Source organism: Oncorhynchus nerka, linkage group LG3 (assembly GCF_034236695.1).
Source record: "Oncorhynchus nerka isolate Pitt River linkage group LG3, Oner_Uvic_2.0, whole genome shotgun sequence".
Lineage (NCBI taxonomy): Eukaryota > Metazoa > Chordata > Actinopteri > Salmoniformes > Salmonidae > Oncorhynchus > Oncorhynchus nerka.
The window spans coordinates 31,733,904-31,758,432 of record NC_088398.1 but is presented as its reverse complement, the minus strand read 5'-3'; the positions used below and the strand labels follow the sequence as shown (position 1 = coordinate 31,758,432).

At 42.5% G+C, this 24,529-nt stretch overlaps 1 protein-coding gene across 2 annotated transcripts in view; it reads right to left on the bottom strand.

Moving 5' to 3' along the window:
• Positions 1 to 224: 224 nt before the first annotated feature.
• ptprub (protein tyrosine phosphatase receptor type Ub) overlaps positions 225 to 24,529 on the bottom strand; it is a 375,002-nt gene continuing 350,697 nt past the window's right edge. For both annotated transcript variants that reach the window (XM_065011362.1, XM_065011367.1), the window contains exons 25-29: positions 23,890 to 24,204; positions 21,339 to 21,464; positions 19,897 to 20,054; positions 12,303 to 12,438; positions 225 to 9,916 (exon numbers count right to left, since the gene is read on the bottom strand). In XM_065011362.1, coding sequence (XP_064867434.1) covers positions 9,848 to 9,916; positions 12,303 to 12,438; positions 19,897 to 20,054; positions 21,339 to 21,464; positions 23,890 to 24,204 — 804 coding nt within the window. In that variant the 3' untranslated portion in view covers positions 225 to 9,847. The remainder of the gene's footprint in view (positions 9,917 to 12,302; positions 12,439 to 19,896; positions 20,055 to 21,338; positions 21,465 to 23,889; positions 24,205 to 24,529) is intronic.

The window sequence follows — 24,529 nt, the reverse complement described above, 5'->3', positions numbered from 1 at the left end:
ACTCCTGCTGACAAGACCATAATAAAACCAGAGAATTTGCAGTGCTGTACATTTCAGAGAGGAGAACATGAGATCATAAGAAGACAGATGCTTTGCCATTGGAGCTGAGTGGACAGTAGACTATACAGTGCAGTGACTGACATCATCATTTGTCTTTACACGACTGTAAAGTCATACCAGATGATGGGAAACACTTACCACAAAGATACAAGTAGCCCTTTGTCTCAATACATTTTTATTGTTGATGGTTGTTATTCTTCAGAACAAAAACCCACTCCCACCCGCCAAATATATTTCCTTTCCTTTGCCTCCCTCTCTCTCTTTTTACATACACACCCTGCCCCACAAATACATGGTCAGAAACACAGTACTCTTGTTCCAATATTATACAAAAACACTCAAGAAGGAACGAATGGAGGCGGCCCACTCAAGCAATTACTGTCGTTACAAAAGCATGATGAGAGCTTTGAAAAAGTAAAAGTCAATTGCGTTCAGTTCACACTGTGACAGCTATGTGGAAATACACAGTAATGATGCAGATCAGAATTATAATCAAAGGCTCTATTCAATCTGCACTGTGAAATTCAACTTTACAGCGTGATTTAAATTGAAAGGTAATGTTCCTGCTTTAGCAGAGACTGCATTCATGGTAAACGTCGGTAAATGTCGGCACAATCGGAAATTACCTTTACATTTCTATGGCGTATTCTGTAATGCTTCAGCTTTACAGATTGAATAGAGCACCAAGTAACACAAATGAGAATGTCTGTGGAAGAAAAAGGCAAACTGATTTGAACATTTGGACATGCGTTAATGGTCAGAGGCATGTTTTTTTAGAAGAAGGGGCTTTGAAATGTCCACGATCGTTGGCAAAATGTGGCAAATAATCTGACTGCATTAAACTCATAGACCCCGTTTATACCTGGTGTTAAAATAGGTCCTTTGTCCTGATCTTGTCTACATTCTGATTGTACCCACACTTCCATAAATGTGTCTACACATGGTATTAAAAGTTTCAAGTACAGTGAAATGCATTTCTTGCAAGCTCTAACCCCAACAATGCAGAAATCAAATAAAATTTGTCTTATCTGTCCACTGTGTCTGCACTGTGAACAGATTTACAGGTCCCTTCCTTTATGCTAATTATTTCACAGCTATTCTTTCAAAATATAAATTATTTATTGGGCACGTAAGACATATTTATGTAATCAGTCAATAGTGCCATCTGTCAAAGATTTGTAGACTTGTTTACGTTTTTTACTTTTTAATTACCGTTTTATATATATATTTTTCCCCTCGCTTGACTTTTTTCACCCAGGACACTTTATCTGGACATGGTTCTACACAACTTCCACCAGCCGAAGCTAAGCAGTAACATTAACATGATGCCTTCTAATTGCAGTCGCTGTACTCATGATATACAGGAGAATGGTGAGGATAGCCGTGCTGCAAGCCCAGCTTCAGACGCAATCGTTAAGCAAGGGTAATTTAAGTGTAGGAAAGTATGAAACAGCTTCTGTGCCACCAATAAATACAGATTGTAGCATAAATCCCCGCACACAATCCCCGCAGCTCGACAATTTTCTCATGGCTTCTGGAAGGAAATGCTGTAGGAATGCTCAACCGGTGTCGCTCATTCAGCCGACAGAAACTTTCAACCGGTTCTCCCCATTAATCAACGAGTCAGAGTCAAGAGTCAGAGTCTTCTTTTGTCTTTCCTCCACCGGTTACAGGGTCTGAGACGCCGAAGCCTCCCACCATTACCTCTAACAAATTGAACACCCAAGTCATTGGCGACTCCATGACCTGCAGTATTAGACTTAAAAAATAATCATCCAGAAATCAAACACCGTTTACCAGGGGGCAGGGCTACCGACGTTAAGGCTAATCTGAAGATGGTGCTGACTAAGGCTAAAACTGGTGAGTATAGGGATATTGTTATCCACGTCGGCACCGATGATGTTAGGATGAAACAGTCACAGGTCACCAAGCACAACATAGCTTCAAGCGTGTAAATCAGCTAGAAAGATGTGTCGGCATCGAGTAATTGTCTCTGGCCCCCTCCCAGTTAGGGGGAGTGATGAGCTCTACAGCAGGGTCTCACAACTCAATCGCTGGTTGAAAACCGTTTGTCCCTCCCAAAAGATAGAATTTGTAGATAATTGGCCCTCTTTCTGGGACTCACAAACAGGACCCACAAACAGGACCAAGCCTGACCTGCTGAGAAGTGACTGACTCCATCCTAGCTGGACGGGTGCTCTCCTCTTATCTATGAACAGGGCTCTAACTCCACAATGAGATAGGGTGCAGGCCAGGCAGCAGGCTGTTAGCCACCCTGCCAGCTTACTGGAGTCAGCCACTAGCATAGTCAGTGTAGTCAGCTCAGCTATCCCCATTGAGACTGTGTCTGTGCCTCGATCTAGGCTGGGTAAAACTAAACATGGTGGTGTTCGCCTTAGCAATCTCACTGGAATTAAAGACCTCCTCCATTCCTGTCATTATTGAAAGAGGTTGTGATATCTCATCTCAAAATAGGGCTACTTAATGTTAGACCCCTCACTTCCAAGGAAGTTAGAGGCAATGAACTAACCACTGATCATAATCTTGATGTGATTGGCCTGACTGAAACATGGCTTGTTCCTGATGAATTTACTGTGTTAAATGAGGCCTCTCCTCCTGGTTACACTAGTGACCATATCATCCGCGCATCCCACAAAGGCGGAGGTGTTGCTAATATTGTAATTTGAGCTTCAAGTCATGAAATCTATGCAGCCTGCTCAATCACTTTTTATAGCTACTATTTTACAGGCCTCCTGGGCTGTATACAGCGTTCCTCACTGAGTTCCCTGAATTCTTATCGGACCTTGTTGTCATGGCAGGTAATATTCACATGGAAAGGTCCACAGACCCACTCCAAAAGGCTTTCCTGTGGAATAAATATTGTGGATCTTAATGTTTTTCCTCACAATCCTGGACCACCATTTTCTTACGTTTGCAATTGCAACAAATAATCTGCTCAGACCCCAACCAACGATCATCAAAAGCCGTGCTATAAATTCCCAGACAACCCAAAGACTCCTAGATGCCCTTCCAGACTCCCTCCACCTATCCAAGGACTTCAGAGAACAAAAATCAGTTCACCACCTAACGGAGGAACTACATTTAATCTTGCGTAATACCCTAGACGCAGTGGCACCCCAAAAACAAAAAACATTTGTCATAAGAATCTACCTGGTAAACAGAAAATACCCGATCTCTGAAGCAAGCTTCCAGAAAATTGGAATGGAAATGGCGCTACACCAAACTGGAAATCTTCCCGACTCGCTTGGAAAGACAGTACCGTGCAGTATCGAAGAGCAGTGCTGCTCGATCATCCTATTTTTCCAACTTAATTGAGGAGAATAAGAACAATCCCAAATGTATTTTTGATACTGTTGGAAAGCTAGAGAGGGAGGATGGGATGGTTTTCACTTCAGCAGTGAGAAATTCATGAACTTTTTTGACAAAAAGGATCATGATCATTAGAAAGCAAATTATGGACTCCTCTTTAAATCTTCGTATCTCTCCAAAGCTCAGTTGTCTGCACAACACTGCCAGGACCTAGGATCAAAGGAGACATTCAAGTTTTTTTTAAAACTATATCTCTTGACACATTCATGAAAATAGTCTTGGCTCTAAACCTTCAAGTTGCATACTGGATCCTATTCCAACTAAACTACTGAAAGAGCTGCTTCCTGTGCTTGGCCCTCTCCTATGTTGAACATAATAAACGGCTCCCTATCCACCAGATGTGTACCAAACTCACTAAACGTGGCAGTAATAAAGCCTCTCTTGAAAAAGCCAAACCATGACCCAGAAAATATTTTAAAAACTAATCGGCCTATATTGAATCACCCATTCCTCTCAAAAAAAGTACAACTCTTTAGCGCAGCAACTCACTGCCTTCCAAAAGACAAACAATCTATACGAAGCGCTTCAGTCTGGTTTTAGACCCCATCATAGCCCTGAGACTGCACTCGTGAAGGTGGTAAAATGACCTTTTAATAGCGTCAGACCAAGGCTCTGCATCTGTCCTCGTGCTCCTAGACCTGCTTTTGATGCCATCGATCACCACATTCTTTTGATTCCATCAATCACCACATTCCATCCACAGAGAGATTGGAAACCCAAATTGGTCTACACGGACAAGTTTTGGCCTGATTTAGATCTTATCTATCAGAAAGATATCAGTTTCTCTCTGTGGATGGTTTGTCTTCTGGCAAATCAACTGTAAATGTCGGTGTTCCTCAAGGTTCTGTTTTAGGACCATCATTGTTATTCAATATATACTGTACCTCTTGGTAATGTCATTTGGAAACAAAGCTATATGGACGATACACAGTTGTACATTTCTATGAAACATGGTGAAGCCCCAAAATTGCCCTCCCTGGAAGCCTGTGTTTCAGACATAAGGAAGTGGATGGCGGCACATTTTTTACTTTTAAACTCGGACAAAACAGAGATGCTTGTTCTAGGTCCCAAGAAACAAAGATGTCTTCTGTTGGATCTGATAATTAATCTTGATGGACCTCTGCGTTACTCTGGACCCTGATCTCTCTTTTGCCGAATACGTCAAGAATCTTTCAAGGACAGATCTTCGTAACATCGCAAAAATCAAAAACTTTCTTTCCAAAATGCAGAAAAATGTATCCCTTCTTTTGTCACTTCTAGATTAGACTACTGCAATGCTCTACTTTCTGGCTACTAGGATAAAGCACTAAATAAACCTCAGTTAGTGCTAAACACGGCTGCTAGAATCTTGACTAGAACCAAACAGTTTGATCATATTACTCCAGTGCTAGCTTCTCTACGCAGACTCGGTCTCGCCCTTTAACTCTTTATTGAATACTCATCTCTTCAGTAGGTCCTATGATTGAGTGTAATCTGGCCCAGGGGTGTGAAGGTGAACGGAAAGGCACTGGACCAACAAACCACCCTTGCTGTCTCTGCCTGGCCGGTTCCCTTCTCTCCACTGGGATTCTCTAACATCAAACCCTATTACGGGGGCTCAGTTACTGGCGCTCTTCCATGCCATGCCTAGTAGGGAAGCGTCACTTGAGTGGGTTGAGTCACTTACGTGATCTTCCTGACCGGGTTGGCGCCCCCCTCGGGTTCATGAAGTGGGGGACATCTCCGTGGGCTATACTCGGCCTTGTCTCAGGGTAGTAAGTCGGTGGTTGAAGATATCCCTCTAGTGGTGTGGGGGCTGTGCTGTTTGCCTGATTGGCCCTGTCCGGGGGTATCGACAGACAGGGCCACTGTGTCTCCCGACCCCTCTTGTCTCAGCCTCCAGTATTTATGCTGCAATGGTTTTTGTTGGGGGGCTAGGGTCATTCTGTCATTCTGTTATATCTGGAGTATTTATCCGGTCTTATCCAGTGTCCTGTGTGAATTTAAGTATGCTCCCTCTAATTCTCTCTCTCTTCATTAGGAGGACATGAGCTCTAGGACTATGCCTCAGGGCTACCTGGCCTGATGACTCCTTGCTGTCCCCAGTCCACCTGGTCATGCTGCTGCTCCAGTTTCAACTGTTCTGCTTGCGGCCATGGAACCCTGACCTGTTCACTGGATGTCCTACCTTGTCCTGGTCCTTCTGTTTTGGACTCACTCTCTACCTCACCTGCTGTCTCTAACTCTGAATGATCGGCTATGAAAAGTCAACTGAGATTTTTTCCTGAGATGCTGACCTGCTGACCAACCACTGTGATTATTATTACATGACCGTGCTGGTCATCAATGAACGTTTGAACATCTTGGCCATGTTTTGTTATAATCTTCAACCGGCCCAGCCAGAAGAGGAATGGGCACCCCTCAGAGCCTGGTTTCTTCCTAGGTTCCGGCCTTTCTAGGGAGTTTTTCCTAGCCACCGTGCTTCTATATCTGCATTGCTTGCTGTTTGGGGTTTTAGGCTGGGTTTCTGTACAGCGCTTTGTGACATCGGCTGATGTAAACAGGGCATCATAAATCAATTTGATTGATGAATAATTATGATTTAAAGGGTTTCTCTGTTACAGATAGATTGTGTCTGACTACCTCTTGAGGTGGGCAGGAGGATCTGATTCACAATGTGTCTTTTGATCGTCTACACTGGTCACAAAATGTGGGCACAATCAGAATGTAGACAAGATCAGGACAAAAGATGCAAGTTAGAACCAAGATGGGACTAGAATGATGGTCATGTACAGTACATTCAGCTTTGTGGTCACTTACTGTACATCTTTACTCTGGGCAAACAGATAGGAATTATTCACAGAACATACAGTAAATATACATCGATATGTACACATATACTCTCAAACCTCAAGTAAGTGTCCAGGCACTTTCTTTTGTACTCCAGGGATTTCAAAGACGAGCAATGTTTTGTTCATGAAGTGCCCAACAGAACCCAGGAAGCACTGCACTAGCAAACCTTAACATTTTTCTAATCCAGTTTTGCATGAAAAAGATGCATAACTGTCAGATTTTTAAGACCCTGTTGGGGTCTGGAATACTGTCTCTTTCTCTACTTCTTCCATCCTGGTGCTTTGACCAGACCGCAGATTTAAGAACTAGCAGGTCTGTCTTAGCTGCCGTGGTTGGGGCGAATGCCACTCATTGTACGGTCCCAGTCCCCAGGAGAGTGCTTTTTAGAGGAGGAGGAACTCCTGGTCAATAGGAGTGACATTTGCACCACCATTACAGCAGACCCTGAGATCATCTGCAGAAAAAGCAAACTGCTAATGTTCTCACTTAGTGGGCATTAGTAGAGACTGCAATACTGGTTTACTGACCCTTGATTTAGCCACCAAATGTTATATTTAAAATCCCAAAGGGGATTTGCTTCATGTTAGTGTTCTATGGGTTATGGGCACTTTTCATTTAATTTGGGATCAGGGTCTCAGGACAGATCATATAATAGGCTACACATTCCAACATGCATATACGAGCTGTGTATTTTCATACAGACAGGGTCTAATGGGTTAGCTACACAAGTCTATATTGTGGAACAAGGTCCAGATTGGGGAAAACCAGGTTTTCCACTCCCCCTGTTTATTTAATTATAACTACTGAGCATGGTGTGAACATCAATGGAGTCCCCAGCACAGTAGAACATATTGGACAAATTAGATGTGTGGCATACACCGTACAGTACTTATCAACTTGACTAACATGGTAGATAAATACACTATGGTACATAAAAAGTAAGAACACATTTATGAAGCATGGTCCAATTTATATTTAAATGTATTTGAGTATCTCTTCAATTGTATTCCCTTTAGGGATTCCTATCTGGGAGTCAAACCACACCAAATGATAGAGAACATAGATGTCCTACAAGGACTGCCCATATAGACAAGTGGTCACAGAAAAAGTGGCAGTTTTAACTCTTTACATGTCTTATACTGTACATTTTTCTCTAATGACTCGGCCTCTTAAATCTATCTGTACAACTGCACTGCTTTCAAGACCACTGCATAAGGGGATCATCATATTGTACACCTCCACATTTAGAAAAGTGGCTTTACCAATACAGTGCCTTCGGGAAAGTATTTAGACCCCCTGACTTTTCCCACATTTTGTTACAGCCTTATTCTAAAAGGGATTCATTTGTTTTTTCCCCCTCTCCAATCTAAACAAAATACACCATAATGACAAAGCAAAAACAGGTTTTAGACATTTTTGTAAATTGATTACAAATAAAACACTGAAATATTACATTTACATAAGTATTCAGACCCTTTACTCAGTACTTTGTTGAAGCACCTTTTGCAGCGATTACAGCCTTGAGTCTTCTTATGTAATGAAGCTAAAAGCTAGGCACACCTGTATTTGGGGAGTTTCTCCCATTCAACTCTGCAGAGCCTCTCAAGCTCTGTCAGAGCTGCAGAGCTATTTTCAGGTGTCTCCAGAGATGTTCGATCGGGTTCAAGTCAGGGCTCTGGCTGGGCCACTCAAGAACATCAAGCCACTCCTGCGCTGTCTTGGCTGTTTGGTTAGGGTCGTTGTCCTGATGGAAGCTAAACCTTCACCCCAGTCTGAGGTGAACGCTCTGGAGCAGGATTTCATCAAGAATCTCTGTACTTTGCTCCGTTAATCTTTCCCGCGATCCTGACTAGTGTCCCAGTACCTGCCACTGAAAAACATCCCCACGTCATTATGCTGCCACCACCATGCTTCACCGTAGGGATGGTGCCAGGTTACCCCCAGATGCTATGCTTCGCATTCAGGTCAAAGAGTTCAATCTTGGTTTCATTAGACCAGAGAATCTTGTTTCTCAGGGCCTGAGAGTCTTTAGGTGCCTTTGTCAAACTCCAAGCGGGCTGTCATGTGCCTTTTACTGAGGAGTGGCTTCCGTCTGGCCACTCTACCATAGATGCCCGATTGGTGGAAAGCTGCAGAGATGGTTGTCCTTCTGGAAGGTTCTCCCATCTCCACAGAGGAACTCTGGAGCTCTGTCAGAGTGACCATTGGGTTCTTGGTCACCTCCCAGACTAAGGCCCTCCTCCCCCGTTTGGGCGGCCAGCCCTAGGAAAAGTCTTGATGGTTCCAAACTTCTTCCATTTAAGAATGATGACCTTCAATGCTGCATAAATGTTTTGGTACCCTTCCCCAGATCTGTGCCTCGACACAATCCTGTCTGCGAGCTGTACGGACAAATCCTTCAATCTCATGGCTTGGTTTTTGCTCTGTAATGCACTGTCAATTGTGGGACCTTATATAGACAGGTGTGTGCCTTTCGAAATCATGTCTAATCAATTGAATTTACCACATGTGGACTCCAATGAAGTTGTAGAAACATCCCAAGGATGTTAGCAAAGGGTCTGTAAATAAGGTATTTCCGTTTGTCAAAAATATTTTTAAAACTGTTTTTGCTTTGTCATTATGGGGTATTGTGTGTAGATTGATGAGGGGGAAAATTATGTAATCCATGTTAGAATAAGGCTGTAACAGAATAAAATGTGGAAAAAGTCAAGGGGTCTGAATACTTTCAGAATGCACTATACATGCATCAACATGAAGGAGTAGAACACGTGGAAGACAGGATTCAAGTCAGTCTGTGGGATTGGCACGATTAAAATTAAGTGACAGGTTAGGCATCCCTTTTGATGGGAATTGGATCAGTCTTATGACATACCAGGATGGCCCATCACAAAAAGCGGCAAACACATCAAATTGTACTTCATCCTCCTATGTCTCAATGACTCATCTATTTATCATAGCACTACACAAAGCATTGTTGTTCATGTAGCCCATTGAAATCCTTCCATTGAGTTGTACTATATATTCCCCAGTGTTAGGGAACGGTAAGGCAGTTTGTGGTAGAGATATCTTGTATTCACCACAGTACACTGCAGTTGCTGTGGCTCTTGGAGAAACCTGGAACACTTTCATGCAGAGAGTCAAATTCTGTTTTTAGCAAGACAAACTGTCCAGGCCGCTCATGTTTGAAGAAAATTATGAAAGGCAGGGCGATCTCTCCACAGGTACTTTGTACTCTCTCATGTTTCTCCATCATTGACGACAATAAAACATTTCGCACAAAAGAGTTCCAGTAGAGGGAAAGACCAAAAACGCACACAAACGAAGCTGAAAGTATCAGAAATGAAAACAACAACAACGTCAACAATAAAATGAAGAAAACCACAGCTATACATTTAAGGGTTAAAAGTGAGGAGCACTTACCCCTTTTAATTTTTTTTCTATTGTTGTCCTTCACAACAGTTTAGGCCCATTAATCCAAACAATAAAGTAAATGTTGAGGGGGTCACAGGGTATGTAACCCAGTCAGCGGTCACAGCCCACGAGATGCACCAGCTACGGAACATTGCTATCTCATGCTATCTTCTATGCAGTCCAAGTACTCCAGGATAAGGTCGTAGCAGAATCGGTACTGGTCCTGCAGAAAACACACATACATGCATTAGTTACATAAACCAGCAATGGTAGTGTATTGTAGGGTTAGGCTCAAATCCATTTAAACTCCAACTCAGGAACTTAACAATTGAAAAAGCTTCAATAATGGTAACTTTTTAAGTCTTGAATTGAAATTTAATTTAATCTTGGGCCCGATCCCGATGCCTTTCCCAACCACTTCGCAGTATTTGGTATTCAGACTTTTTTCATTCAAGTAACGCGCTCTGCAGGTGTGGCTACCTTGCACACTGAATAAATGTAATTCAATTGCTGAAAACCCTCCCACTTGCTGGCCAACACATTTTCTCATCGAGTTTTCATTCAATAGGGCTTTCAGTACATTTACAGTATCTTAAATCATCCCGTTAAATATGGTGCTCCTTTTAATGCGGAACAAAAAAATATATAAACGCAACATGCAACAATTTCAAAGATTTTACTGAGTTACAGCTCATAAGGAAATCAGTCAATTTAAATAAATTCCTGGGACCCTAATCTATGGATTTCACATGACTGGGCAGGGGCGTAGGCCCACCCACTTGGGAGCCAGGCCCACCCACTGGGGAGCCAGGCCCAGCCAATCAGAATACGTTTTTCCCCACAAAAGGGCTTTATTACAGACATAAATACTCCTCAGTTTCAGCAGCTGTTCGGATGGCTGGTCCCAGATGATCCCACACATAAAGAAGCCGGATGTGGAGGCCCTGGGCTGCCGTGGTTACACATGGTCTGCTATTGTGAGGCAGTTGGACGTACTGCCAAATTCTCTAAAATGACGTTGGAGGCGGCTAATGGTACATATATTAACATTAAATTCTCTGGCAACAGCTCTGGTGGACGTTCCTGCAGTTAGCATGCCAATTGTACTCTTCCTCAAAACTTGAGACATCTGTGGCATTGTGCTGTGTGACAAAACGGCACATTTTCGAGTGGCCTTTTATTGTCCCCAGCACAAGATGCACATGTGTAATGATCGTGCTGTTTAATCAGATTCTTGATATGCCACACCTTTAAGGTGGATGGATTATCTTGGCAAAAGAGACAGGAATGTAAACAAATTTGTGCACAACATTTTCAAGAAAATTTGAATTTATGCGTATGGTACATACGCTTCACATTTAGATTTGTGTTCAGTATAGTTAGAATTTTGTAGACAGACTAGAATATATCGAAAAAACCAGGTTCAGAATATGAGGGATCAATGAAAGAATGCCTTCTAAATATTTGCATATTCGTCTCCATTTCAGCACCAATTGGTAGATAAAAAAAAAAACACTGATCTTGTAGATTATTTAGGTTTATGAAAGTATTTATGAATCATAAAACCAGGTTTGGAGAGCCTTTATGCACGGAAAAAAGAAAAAGTGGTTTGATTCATTCTGAAAATTGCCACATTCAGTTCTTCAACCCATGGTAATGTTGGAAGAATAGTGTACATAGAATTAAAATAGGGAGAATATTGTCTGTTGCCTGCATTAACCCTAGAACTGCGTGATAACAAGGCCAAGTATTGTGCCATGTGTCGGGTTTAAACTGCTTCGGCTTGGTCTGCGCTCTGCTTCATAATGATTTAATTAGCCTACATGTCTTTTTTAAATATTATCAACTGTTAGTAATGATCCTCAGCAACAACCGAACGGCCGTGAAGCATTTACAGAGGAAGTAAATGAAGGTAAACAAAACAATGTAATTAAATGTAATAATATAGGCTATATCACCTGTAGGGAACTAACAGTAAATCAAATGAAATAACATTTTATTGGTCGCTGAATATGTGTGGTTTAAGGCCTACTGACAGTCGATACTGAAATTTAACATGAGACAGAGAAAGTCGGGCTAGCCTATAATTATGACATTCGAAAGTGCCCTGCAAAGTTAAAAGGCCATACATTCAATTTAAATTCTGCATAATGGCACAGCCTTTCATAAACTTTACTCTGCGAAAGTTGATATGTTGACATGCTTCAGTTTGCTGCCATATGACTGGTTTCACATTTGTATCCGGCGATCATAAGATAAAATAGATCTAAAATAAGTCTCATTTATATTTACAATCACCTTATCCAAACGGATTACTCATTTACCTAGCTCTTATCAATAGATCTTATCAAGTTGTGAATTAGAGTGCATGGAGAACTGTGTTATTTTCATCGGAAAATAATTAAGTAGACGTTCCATTTACGTCGCGCATAACCCAGGACGGAATTCCTCGCCCCCCCCCCCCCCCTAATTGATTGAATAAAAATATAATTGATAATACTGGATATAGTAATACATTCAAATCAGATTAAACAAAGGCAGAAACATTCATAGTCATCGCTAAAATACTGCAAAACTAAATTGCAGCCGGTCAGCTCCACTGCACCTACCAATGACTCCACCATGTTGGGTTTGGAGTTGCGGAGCGTCTTGACGGAGTAGAAGATGTCCACCATGTTCTGGTACTGGATCATCTCCAGCAGGATGGTGCTGGCACAGAATGTCCCACAGCGCCCACCGCCGCTCCTATAAGACAGGGAAGAGTTGTTAGAAGAAGGAGTTGAAACACAACCTTCAGTGTTAAGATGCTAGGATTTTTGTAGTCATTAGGATCTCCAATTAGCTGCTGCCCTACTCTTCCTGGGGTCCAATCAGGAAACATAACAGATAAAATACATAATATACATAAATATACATAGCAGCACTACATTTACATTACAATTTATCCATTCAGTAGACGCTCCCATCCAGAGTGGCCCACAGCTAGTGCATTCATCTTAAGATAGCCAGGCGAGAATCACATATCACAGTCATATCCCAACCACGTATCACATACATAATACAATACAAAATGCATAAAAATGTCTGTGCTTCTTTTCACAATCCCCGCCGTGCCGTAAGGTCTTTTATCTTTTTTTTCTTCTTAAATCTGGTTTTATTGCAAGTTTGAGTTACCTGGGGTGGCACAGAGTTCCATTAATTTCATGCCTCTATTTAATATTGTGTGTTTCCCAGCCTCTATCCTGGACTGTGAAGAGACCTCTGGTTGCATGTCTTGTGTGATAACAATAAGTGTCCGAACTGTGTGCCAACTGCTTGAACAGACAGATCGCTACCTTCAACAGATCAACACCTCGCACAAAAACCAATAGTGATGCAGTCAATCTCTCTTCAATTTTTAGCCAGGAGAGATTGACATGCATGTTATTGACATTCGCCCTCTGTGTACATCGAAGTGAAATGTTCCCATGTACTTCTTTGCCGCATCCGATCACACAATTGGACAGCAGTCCAGGTGCGACAAAAGTAGGGTCTGTTGGACCTGTCTGGTTGACTGAGATATCAAGAAAGCAGAGCAATTCCTTATCATATCTCTTCCCATTTTAGAAATCATTGCTTCTATATGTTTTGACCATGATAGAAAGCTATCTCGGGTGACACCCAGCAGTTTAGTCTATTCAACTTGCTCAATAGCCACATTATTCAATAATAGATCCAAATGAGGTTTAGGGTTGAGCGAGTGATTTGCTCCAAAAATGATGCTGTGAGTTTTTGAGATATTTAGCACCAGGCTATTGCTAGTTACCCATTCTAAAACTGACTGGAGCTAAAAGTGTAATTTATGTACTTTACTGTTGCAGACAATATGTCTTCAGAAAGTATTCAAACCCCGTGGCTTTCTATACATTTTGCTACTTTACAAACTTAATCTAAAATATATATAAATATATAAAAGCATATCTACACACAATAACCCATAATGACAAAGCGAAAACATGTGTTGTTAAAAAAAAAACAGAAATACCTTATTTACATAAGTATTCAGAAATTGAGCTCAGGTGCATTCTGTGTCCATTGATCATACTTGAGATGTTTCTACAACTTGATTGGAGTCCACCTGATTTGGAAAGGCACACTCCTGTCTAAGGTCCCACAGTAATAAAACTAAACCAAGCCATAGAGCTCCAAGACATGATTGTGTCGAGGCACAGATCTGGGGAAGGGTACCAAAACATTTCTGCAGCATTGAAGATCCTCAAGAACACAGTGGCCTCTATTATCCTTAAATTGATGAAGTTTGGAACCACCAAGACTCCCTGACCAAGAATGACAATATTACAGTAAATGAGATATGTTTAAATTAAGCTATAGTATACAGTTAGCTTGCCTGATGAACCAAACCACTAATCTTTCTGATGATACCAACAGATTTCATCACTTTGCTGCAGACAAATTGAATACGATCTTTCCAGGACAACTTTTCATCAATTAAAACTCTGGAACTGACTTGTTCCATTTCATTCCCACCAAATGGGATTCTGGCTAATTTCTGATTCTTACTAGTGAATACAATAAAGTATGATTTTTTAAAACATTTAAATATAATTTGTTCAGAAAATTTGGCCATGCCTGAGTTGGCTTTATTAATATGTGAATCAAAATTAGTGTGATAAAATCAAATTGGTATCGTCAGCAAAGAAAATGGGATGTACAGTAGAAGACAAAGCAGCAAGGGCATTGATATAGATTAGGAATAACAAACCCTGTGGCACACCACAGGATATCTTAGCCTTGGTAGATGCAGAGCTGTTTGCATAAACAGACTGTTCTCTATCAAAAACATAACTATATAGCCAATTATATGTACACAATATATATATAAGTATGTGGACACCCCTTCAAATTAGTGGATTTGGCCATTTCAGCCCCACCCGCTGCTGACAGGTGTATAAAATCCATAGACAAACATTGGCCGTAGAATGGGCTTACTGAAGAGCTCAGTGACTTTCAATGTAGCACCATCATAGGATGCCACCTTCCAAGAAGTCAGCTGCCCCGGTCAACTGTAAGTGTTGTTATTGTGAAGTGAAAACTTCTAGGAGTAACAACAGCTCAGCAGCAAAGTGTTAGTTCACAGAATGGGACCGCGTAAAAATTGTCTGTCCTCAGTTGCAACACTCACTACCAAGTTCCAAACTGCCTCTGGAAGCAATGTCAGCACAATAACTGTTCGTCGGGAGCTTATGAAATGGCTTTCCATGGCCAAGCAGCCGCACACAGTACGGTGAAGGGAAATCGCTATAGCATACAATGACATTATTAGACGATTTTGTGCTTACAACTTTGTGGAAACAGTTTGGGGAAGGCCCTTTCCTGTTTCAGCATAACAATGCCCCCATGCACAAAGCGAGGTCCATAGAGAAATGGTTTGTCGAGATTGGTGTGGAAGAACTTGACTGGCCTGCACAGAGCCCTGACCTCAACCACATCGAACACCTTTGGGATGAATTGGAATGCAGACTGCGAGTCAGGCTTCATCGCCCAACATAAGTGCCCGACCTCACTCATTCTGTGGCTCAATGGAAGCAAGTCCCCGCAGCAATGTTCCAACATCTAATGGAAAGCCTTACCAGAAGAGTCAAGGCTGATATAACAAAGGTGGGGACCAACTCCATATTTAATGCCCATGATTGTGGAATGAGGTGTTCAACAAGCAGGTGTCCACACACTTTAGGTCATGTAGTGTATAATCATGAAAACCATGATAATGCAATTTAGAAAGTAGTACTTCATGATCAACCATATCAAAAATACCAAGAGTGTATTCATTTCTTTCTACACATGATTTGTATCCACAAGATGCAAAAGAGCCATTTCTGTGGAATAGTTTAAAAAAAAAACATATTGCTGCTCATATAGAATACAGTGTTGACATTCTCTAATACACAAATGTTTCTAGAATTTTAGAAAAACATGTTAGTACTTTATTTGATTCTGATTAGGACAGAGGAGCACCAGGCGTGTTCCCACATGCATTAATTTCCTCTTTTAGCCCTCCAAATGGTACTGTCTACTGACTCTACTATAAGAGCAGCAGCATTGATTCAAGGATTCACATTTCAAAGTACTGCATTTCATACTGGAATAGGCCCACACGCATCCCCCCATTTAAGTTTCAAGTTTTAATTTCACGTGCACAAGTACAGTGAAATATTTTCTTGCAAGCGCTAAACCCAACAATATAGTAATCAATAACAATGCAATCCTAAAAATAACACAAGGTAGAACAAAAACACGTGAAAAACAAGAAATAAGAAGAACACGAGAAAGTAAGCATACTATCTACAGGGTCAGTCAGTTCCAGTACCATATTAACAATGTGCAGGAATACTGGAGCGATAGAGGTAGATAGAGTGGGGCAAAAAAGTATTTAGTCAGCCACCAATTATGCAAGTTCTCCCACTTAAAAAGATGAGAGAGGCCTGTAATTTTCATCATAGGTACATTTCGACTATGACAGAAAATACAGAAAATCACATTGTAGGATTTTTAATGAATTTATTTGAAAATTATGGTGGAAAATAAGTATTTGGTCACCTACAAACAAGCAAGATTTCTGGCTCTCACAGACCTGTAACTTCTTCTGTAAGAGGATCCTCTGTCCTCCACTCGTTACCTGTATTAATGGCACCTGTTTGAACTTGTTATCAGTATAAAAGACACCTGTCCACAACCTCAAACAGTCACACTCCAAACTCCACTGTGGAAAAGACCAAAGAGCTGTCAAAGGACACCAGAAACAAAATTGTAGACCTGCACCAGGCTGGGAAGACTGAATCTGCAATAGGTAAGCAGCTTGGTTTGAAGAAATCAACTGTGGGAGCAATTATTAGGAAATGGAAGACATACAAGTCCACTGATAATCTCCCCCGATCTGGGGCTCCACGCAGATCTCACCCCGTGGGGTCCAAATGATCACAAGAATGGTGAGCAAAAATTCAAGAGCCACATGTGGAGACCTAGTGAATGACCTGCAGAGAGCTGGGACCAAAGTAACAAAGCCTACCATCAGTAACACACTACGCCGCCAGGGACTCAAATCCTGCAGTGCCAGACGTGTCCCCCTGCTTAAGCCAGTACATGTCCAGGCCCGTCTGAAGTTTTCTAGAGAGCATTTGGATGATCCAGAAGAAGATTGGGAGAATGTCATATGGTCAGATGAAACCAAAATATAACCTTTTGGTAAAAACTCAACTCGTCGTGTTTGGAGGACAAAGAATGCTGAGTTGAATCCAAAGAACACCATACCTACTGTGAAGCATGGGGGTGGAAACATCATGCTTTGGGGCTGTGTTTCTGCAAAGGGACCAGGACGACTGATCCATATAAAGGAAAGAATGCATGGGGCCATGTATCGTGAGATTTTGAGTGAAAACCTCCTTCCATCAGCAAGGGCATTGAAGACGAAACGTGGCTGGGTCTTTCAGCATGACAATGATCCCAAACACACCGCCCGGGCAACGAAGGAGTGGCTTCGTAAGAAGCATTTCAAGGTCCTGGAGTGGCCTAGCCAGTCTCCAGATCTCAACCCCATAGAAAATCTTTGGAGGGAGTTGATAGTCTGTGTTGCCCAGCAACAGCCCCAAAACATCACTGCTCTAGAGGAGATCTGCATGGAGGAATGGGCCAAAATACCAGCAACAGTGTGTGAAAACCTTACAGAAAACGTTTGACCTCTGTCATTGCCAACAAAGGGTATAATAACAAAGTATTGAGATAAACTTTTGTTATTGGCCAAATACTTATTTTCCACCATAATTTGCAAATAAATTCATTAAAATCCTACAATGTGATTTTCTGGATTTTTTTTCTCAATATGCCTGTCATAGTTGAAGTGTACCTATGATGAAAATGACAGGCCTCTCTCACCTTTTTAAGTGGGAGAACTTGCACAATTGGTGGCTGACTAAATACTTTTTGCCCCACTGTATTATGATCACTACATCAGATGGGTTTGGATAATGCTTAAGAGCAGATTTCTGCAGCATTATAGTAAAGATGTGGTCAATACAAGTGTATGATTTAGTTCCTGTTCTGTTTGTAAATACCCTGGTAGGTTGACTGATAACCTGAACCAGTTTGCAGACACTGGTTACAGTTTGAAGCTTTTTCTTGAGTTTGATGAAAGCCAGTCAATATTTAGGCCACCCTATTGATATCACCTACATTATCACCTACACTATCAAGCATTTCACACATATCATCCAGATACTGACTGTTAGCACTTGGTGGTCTATAGAAACTTCCCACAAGAATAGGCTTTAGGTGAGGCAGGTGAACATTGAGCCATATTACATTTGAGCTGATAGTGCAGGGTGAACTACTCACAGTGGGCTTCTTACTAGGGCAAAACGTCTCAGTGTTAACAGTATAACTTAGGTTCATAGGCACATTGCTTACTGCTGAGAATAGCTGTTGTTTTGACAGAGGCATTTAGAGGAACATAAATTAGGTTACTTACATTATGAATGTGAACACCTCTGGGAAAATGTACATTTGCAGTAGCACTACAACAGCTCAGCAACAAAATGGTAGGGATTATCTGAGCAGTCACTGATAAGTAATTGTCTCGACGCGGCCTTGAAATGCGAGGACAGGGTCCAGTAAGCTTGTTGTGTGTGGCATTTTGTGGCGCTAGACGGTCTGGGTTATCATCATAAGCTAAAGGAACATTAATAAACAAAGGAGGCGAGGCCGCATTCTCATTCCTGACATGCACCCTGGGAAGGCAGGCGCCCAGTCGCCACGGCAGCCAATATGGGCAATATTAAGGTAATCAATCGGCGTCAGCAGTTTGGCAGCCTGGAATTTACTATCGTGAGAGCCGGCACATTCTGTATTAAGCCATAATTGATTTCATCGCCATAATCTCTTTCGCGGTTGCAGTGGGTAATGCTGTGTGACAGCACTGAGTGATGTGTTTTTGGACTGTGGTGGTGGAGGCGCACGTGTCATGGTTCAGCAATGTGCATAAGGCTCCATATTCAGTCAGGTCCTGAGGAGAGTACAGTGCAATGCAGCCAAGAAGCCATGTGGCGTCATGCTTACTGCTCAAACCACCTCTTACACTGATTGGTGTATGTCCTGAGGGTTGGTCTGTAGTTGTTGGTCTGTAGTTGTTGATTGGGCAGGTGCGTTCCTGAAGGCTGGTATCTGATTGGCTTTGAGCATTATGAACTGGTGTTTATCAAGAGGTAACGCCTACTTCATTGTCTGTGATTGGGTGTTAGCTATGTTTTTTTACATTTTTTTATTTTTATTTATCCGTTATTTTACCAGGTAAGTTGACTGAGAACACGTTCTCATTTGCAGCAACGACCTGGGGAATAGTTACAGGGGAGAGGAGGGGGATTAATGAGCCAATTGTAAACTGGGGATTATTAGGTGACCATGATGGTTTGAGGGCCAGATTGGGAATTTAGCCAGGACACCGGGGTTAACACCCCTACTCTTACGATAAGTGCCATGGGATCTTTAATGACCTCAGAGAGTCAGGACACCCGTTTTAACGTCCCATCCGAAAGACGGCACCCTACACAGGGCAGTGTCCCCAATCACTGCCCTGGGGCATTGGGATATTGTTTTTTAGACCAGAGGAAAGAGTGCCTCCTACTGGCCCTCCAACACCACTTCCAGCAGCATCTGGTCTCCCATCCAGGAACTGACCAGGACCAACCCTGCTTAGCTTCAGAAGCAAGCCAGCAGTGGTATGCAGGGTGGTATGCTGCTGGCTATGCAGGGTGGTATGCTGCTGGCTATGTTGATGGCTGGTGTTTGATTAGGTGAAGGCCAAGCTGACCTCCAGTCTGTGATGAACTATGCTTGGAGTACTGCTGTTGTGTGTGTATGTTTGTGTATTTTTTACCTTTATTTAACTAGGCAAGTCAGTTAAGAACAAATTCTTATTTACAACGGCGGCCTACCGGGGAACAGTGGGTTAACTGCCTTGCTCAAGGGCAGAATGACAGATTTTTACCTTGTCATTTCGGGGATTCGATCCAGCAACCTTTCGGTTACTAGCCCAACACTCTAACCACTAGGCTACCTGTGTATGTCTGTGTCTGTGTGTGTGCTTGTGTGTCAGTGATTGCGTTCGTGCATGTGTTTCACTTGTGTGTGTGTCAGATTGTCAGGAAAACTCACAGGCAGTGGACAACGGTGCGGCCATCTCCACACTCCCTCTGCCACTTGTGCACATGAGCCAGCAGGCTGAGGAAGGCCTTCTTGGAGTCGGGCACGTCACGGTAGGCTGACCAGCGCAGGAACTGGAACTGACACACCACCAGCTGGCCCTCCTGGAGCTAAGGACAGAAAGAAAACATGAAGCTCATGAGACCTGAATGTGTGTGTATGTGCATGAGCTCCTGCCTGCGTGTTGCTAGTTCATGTGTGTCAATAAGGGTGTGTGAGATTTATAGTCTGCTGGTGAGACTGAGACCAGGGATGGGAAAGGGAGATATCCCTGTGTGCTCAGAGCTATAGCCCATACTAGCACCTGCATTAATATCACTGCTGCTGCAGGGGCACACGTGACAGATATAACAGCCCCCAGCCCTACACATAAGGAGCTAGGGATGCACTGTAAGTCATGCAGATTGGACTAACGCAAACAAATAGGATGCAAGGAGAAGTTACAATCATGGGAAGTGGGATTTTCAGATTCTCTATGGACCTATTTCTCTCTCACACACAAACACATGCACACATCCTCGTTTCACACAAACACATCATTTCCCCACACTATGATATCTGTGGGTTGCATTGTTCCGGGTTGTGTGAGGTGCTGTTTGACAGTGCAGTGTGGAGGAGAGAGGTAGTGTAGGTGAGGAGGGATGACAGGAGGGGTAGATTGGGGAAAGGAGGATGCCATGAGGGTGGTTATGGGCACCTCCTGTCACACAGCCTACCAGCAGGGACAGGCCTCGCATGGAAGTGCCAATCTGGTTGACAGTGATGCAACACACCTACTCATTTACACACCCACACACAGTATTGTACACACACTTTGTTCTTTCTACCGTTCTGACAGACAGACAGAGCTAATTAAGACACACACGAAGGCAAGTACGCATACACACAAGCAAGCACATGCATGCACATGCACACGCACACCAAACAAAGTCTCTATTATTCTTCACAGAGGTAGGGAGGGAACATTGATGGGCATCTTCCTTTTCTTCCTGCTGGCATACTAAGGGGAACTTTGACAACACCAGTACTCCCTGTACTTTGACAACAGAGTTGTAATCTTCTTCAGTTGGGATTGACATGTAGCCTATTTCATGAGTTCTGCCTGATTCTCTACGTCAGGTATTCGATTTAAATGTGTGACATGCTTTATGAACAAATAAAAAGGGGGAGAGAATATACATTAGAGCCATTTAGAATATCATACATTGTGGATTGCATTACGCTCAAAGTCCCCCTTAGTAACCCGGCAGGAAGAAAAGGAAGATGCCCATCAATGTAATGACAAGCAGGAAATTGAAAAAGGGAGACGGTTGTTTAATAATGTTGAAAGCATCTCCTCTGTGTGTGTGCGTGTGTGTTCATGCAGGTGTGTATAAATGCTCTTAGTGACTGACTCTTGTCACGTTTTTGACACGGAACAGACGAGTGATGACGTCGTCGTCAGCTGACGTGGACAGGAATTCAACCTCCATTGGCCCATACTGCTGTAGACCAGGCTCTGGCCAGTACTGGACACAGGGCTAGAGAGAGAGAGGGGAAAGAGAGAGACAGAGAGGGAGGGTAGAGTGAAAAAAGGAGGAGAAAAAAGTTAATTTGGCATCTTTCCAAAAAGGGAAATATCAGTCCAATAAATTCACCCCCAAAACCACTCTCTGTTACGACTCTAAAAGTGTTCCAACAGCATGTGATTGGAACTGGTAACAAAAGCAGACCTTTCTGAGAGGAAGGGCTCTCATATATACATATATATATACACATACATATATATATACACATACATATATATATATATATACACACACATATAATATATATATATATATATATACACACATACATATATATATATATATATCTCTCTGTGTGTGTATATATATATGTATATATAATGGCAGATATATACATATATATATATACACACACAGGGAGAGAGAGAGAGAGAGAGAGAGAGAGAGAGAGAATGTGTGTGAGAGTGAGACAGAGGTGGGCCGGTATATTAAAGGAGATGAGACAGGAGCAGAGGGGGATGGGGTAATGCCCTGTGACGAGTGTCTTGTAATTCATTAAGAGACAGTCAGGCAGACACTGAGATACCTACAAATAGAAACCTTGAGTTATAGCTTAGGGGTAGGACTAAAAGTGATATAGCTGATTCTCTAGAGATCGAAATGAAGCGAGGAGTGTTACTGAATCCACAATATCAATGTGGTCAGACATCATTGAGGCACAATGTGGTGTGAAAAAACAAATCCAAAAGCACACACACTCATACAATTACATGATGGCAGCGCAGCATGACTCTGACTGGCTAAGTCTTCTGCTATCAGAACTATGGACACAGGAGAAAGAGTTGAGCTAAGATACAGCATCCCAGACACTGCCAGTAGAATCAGAACTAGATTCAGACTCAGATATGCAGCACTTCTCACTGTGAAAAGTGAAATGCGGATTCACATATAGAACACTGTCCCTTCCTAATAAACAGCATTCATTAACCTACAGTGCCTTGCGAAAGTATTCGGCCCCCTTGAACTTTGCGACCTTTTGCCACATTTCAGGCTTCAAACATAAAGATATAAAACTGTATTTTTTTGTGAAGAATCAACAACAAGTGGGACACAATCATGAAGTGGAACGACATTTATTGGATATTTCAAACTTTTTTAACAAATCAAAAACTGAAAAATTGGGCGAGCAAAATTATTCAGCCCCCTTAAGTTAATACTTTGTAGCGCCACCTTTTGCTGCGATTACAGCTGTAAGTCGCTTGGGGTATGTCTCTATCAGTTTTGCACATCGAGAGACTGAATTTTTTTCCCATTCCTCCTTGCAAAACAGCTCGAGCTCAGTGAGGTTGGATGGAGAGCATTTGTGAACAGCAGTTTTCAGTTCTTTCCACAGATTCTCGATTGGATTCAGGTCTGGACTTTGACTTGGCCATTCTAACACCTGGATATGTTTATTTTTGAACCATTCCATTGTAGATTTTGCTTTATGTTTTGGATCATTGTCTTGTTGGAAGACAAATCTCCGTCCCAGTCTCAGGTCTTTTGCAGACTCCATCAGGGTTTCTTCCAGAATGGTCCTGTATTTGGCTCCATCCATCTTCCCATCAATTTCAACCATCTTCCCTGTCCCTGCTGAAGAAAAGCAGGCCCAAACCATGATGCTGCCACCACCATGTTTGACAGTGGGGATGGTGTGTTCAGGGTGATGAGCTGTGTTGCTTTTACGCCAAACATAACGTTTTGCATTGTTGCCAAAAAGTTCAATTTGGTTTCATCTGACCAGAGCACCTTCTTCCACATGTTTGGTGTGTCTCCCAGGTGGCTTGTGGCAAACTTTAAACAACACTTTTTATGGATATCTTTAAGAAATGGCTTTCTTCTTGCCACTCTTCCATAAAGGCCAGATTTGTGCAATATACGACTGATTGGCTTTAAACTTCTTCACAACAGTATCTCGGACCTGCCTGGTGTGTTCCTTGTTCTTCATGATGCTCTCTGAGCTTTTAACGGACCTCTGAGACTATCACAGTGCAGGTGCATTTATAAGGAGACTTGATTACACACAGGTGGATTGTATTTATCATCATTAGTCATTTAGGTCAACATTGGATCATTCAGAGATCCTCACTGAACTTCTGGAGAGAGTTTGCTGCACTGAAAGTAAAGGGGCTGAATAATTTTGCACGCCCAATTTTTCAGTTTTTGATTTGTTAAAAAAGTTTGAAATATCCAATAAATGTTGTTCCACTTCATGATTGTGTCCCACTTGTTGTTGATTCTTCACAAAAAATACAGTTTTATATCTTTATGTTTGAAGCCTGAAATGTGGCAAAAGGTCGCAAAGTTCAAGGGGGCCGAATACTTTCGCAAGGCACTGTATATATTACATGCAAACAGTATACCTTAATATACATAAATACAAAAAAAGATAGCTCACCCTGGCAGAGTTGGACTGGTTGAGCTGGTTGAGCATGACCACCGAGGTGCAGCCGTAGTCGAACACCAACCTCCAGAAGTCGGCGGTGGTGCCGGGGAGTGGGTGAGGGGTGACGATGAAGGCGGCGGGCTGGTGGAAGCTGTCAGTGAGTGCCGCGTTGATGTAGTTGTTGCTCTCGCCCTCAGTGGTGACCAGGAATGCCAGGGCACGGTCGGGCGGCAGCACGTCCATGCTGCGGTTCTTCTCCCGGTTCCTGGGGAGCAGGGCGATGCTGCACTCCTCCACGTCCAGGTGAGGGGTGACCGAGTTCAACGTCTGGAGGAGGAAGGGGAGGTGGAAAGGGAGGGAAGATGGAGGGGAGGAAGAAAAGAGGGGTGGGAGGGATGGATATAAAGATTTAATGGAGGGAGAATTTATGAGATTGGTGAGGAGAGGTGTGATGAAGTACCAGAAATAAAAATAGGTGATGAAGAATAAAAGAGGGAAAGGAGGGAATTGATGGAGGTGGACAGAGAGAAGGGGAGGAAGTGGGGGTGGAGAAACAGCGTGCTAATGGCAGATTGGCCACTCATTATTCTCTGTCAATACCAGTGACAGATTGGCCACTCATTATTCTTTGTCAATACCAGTTAGAAGCATC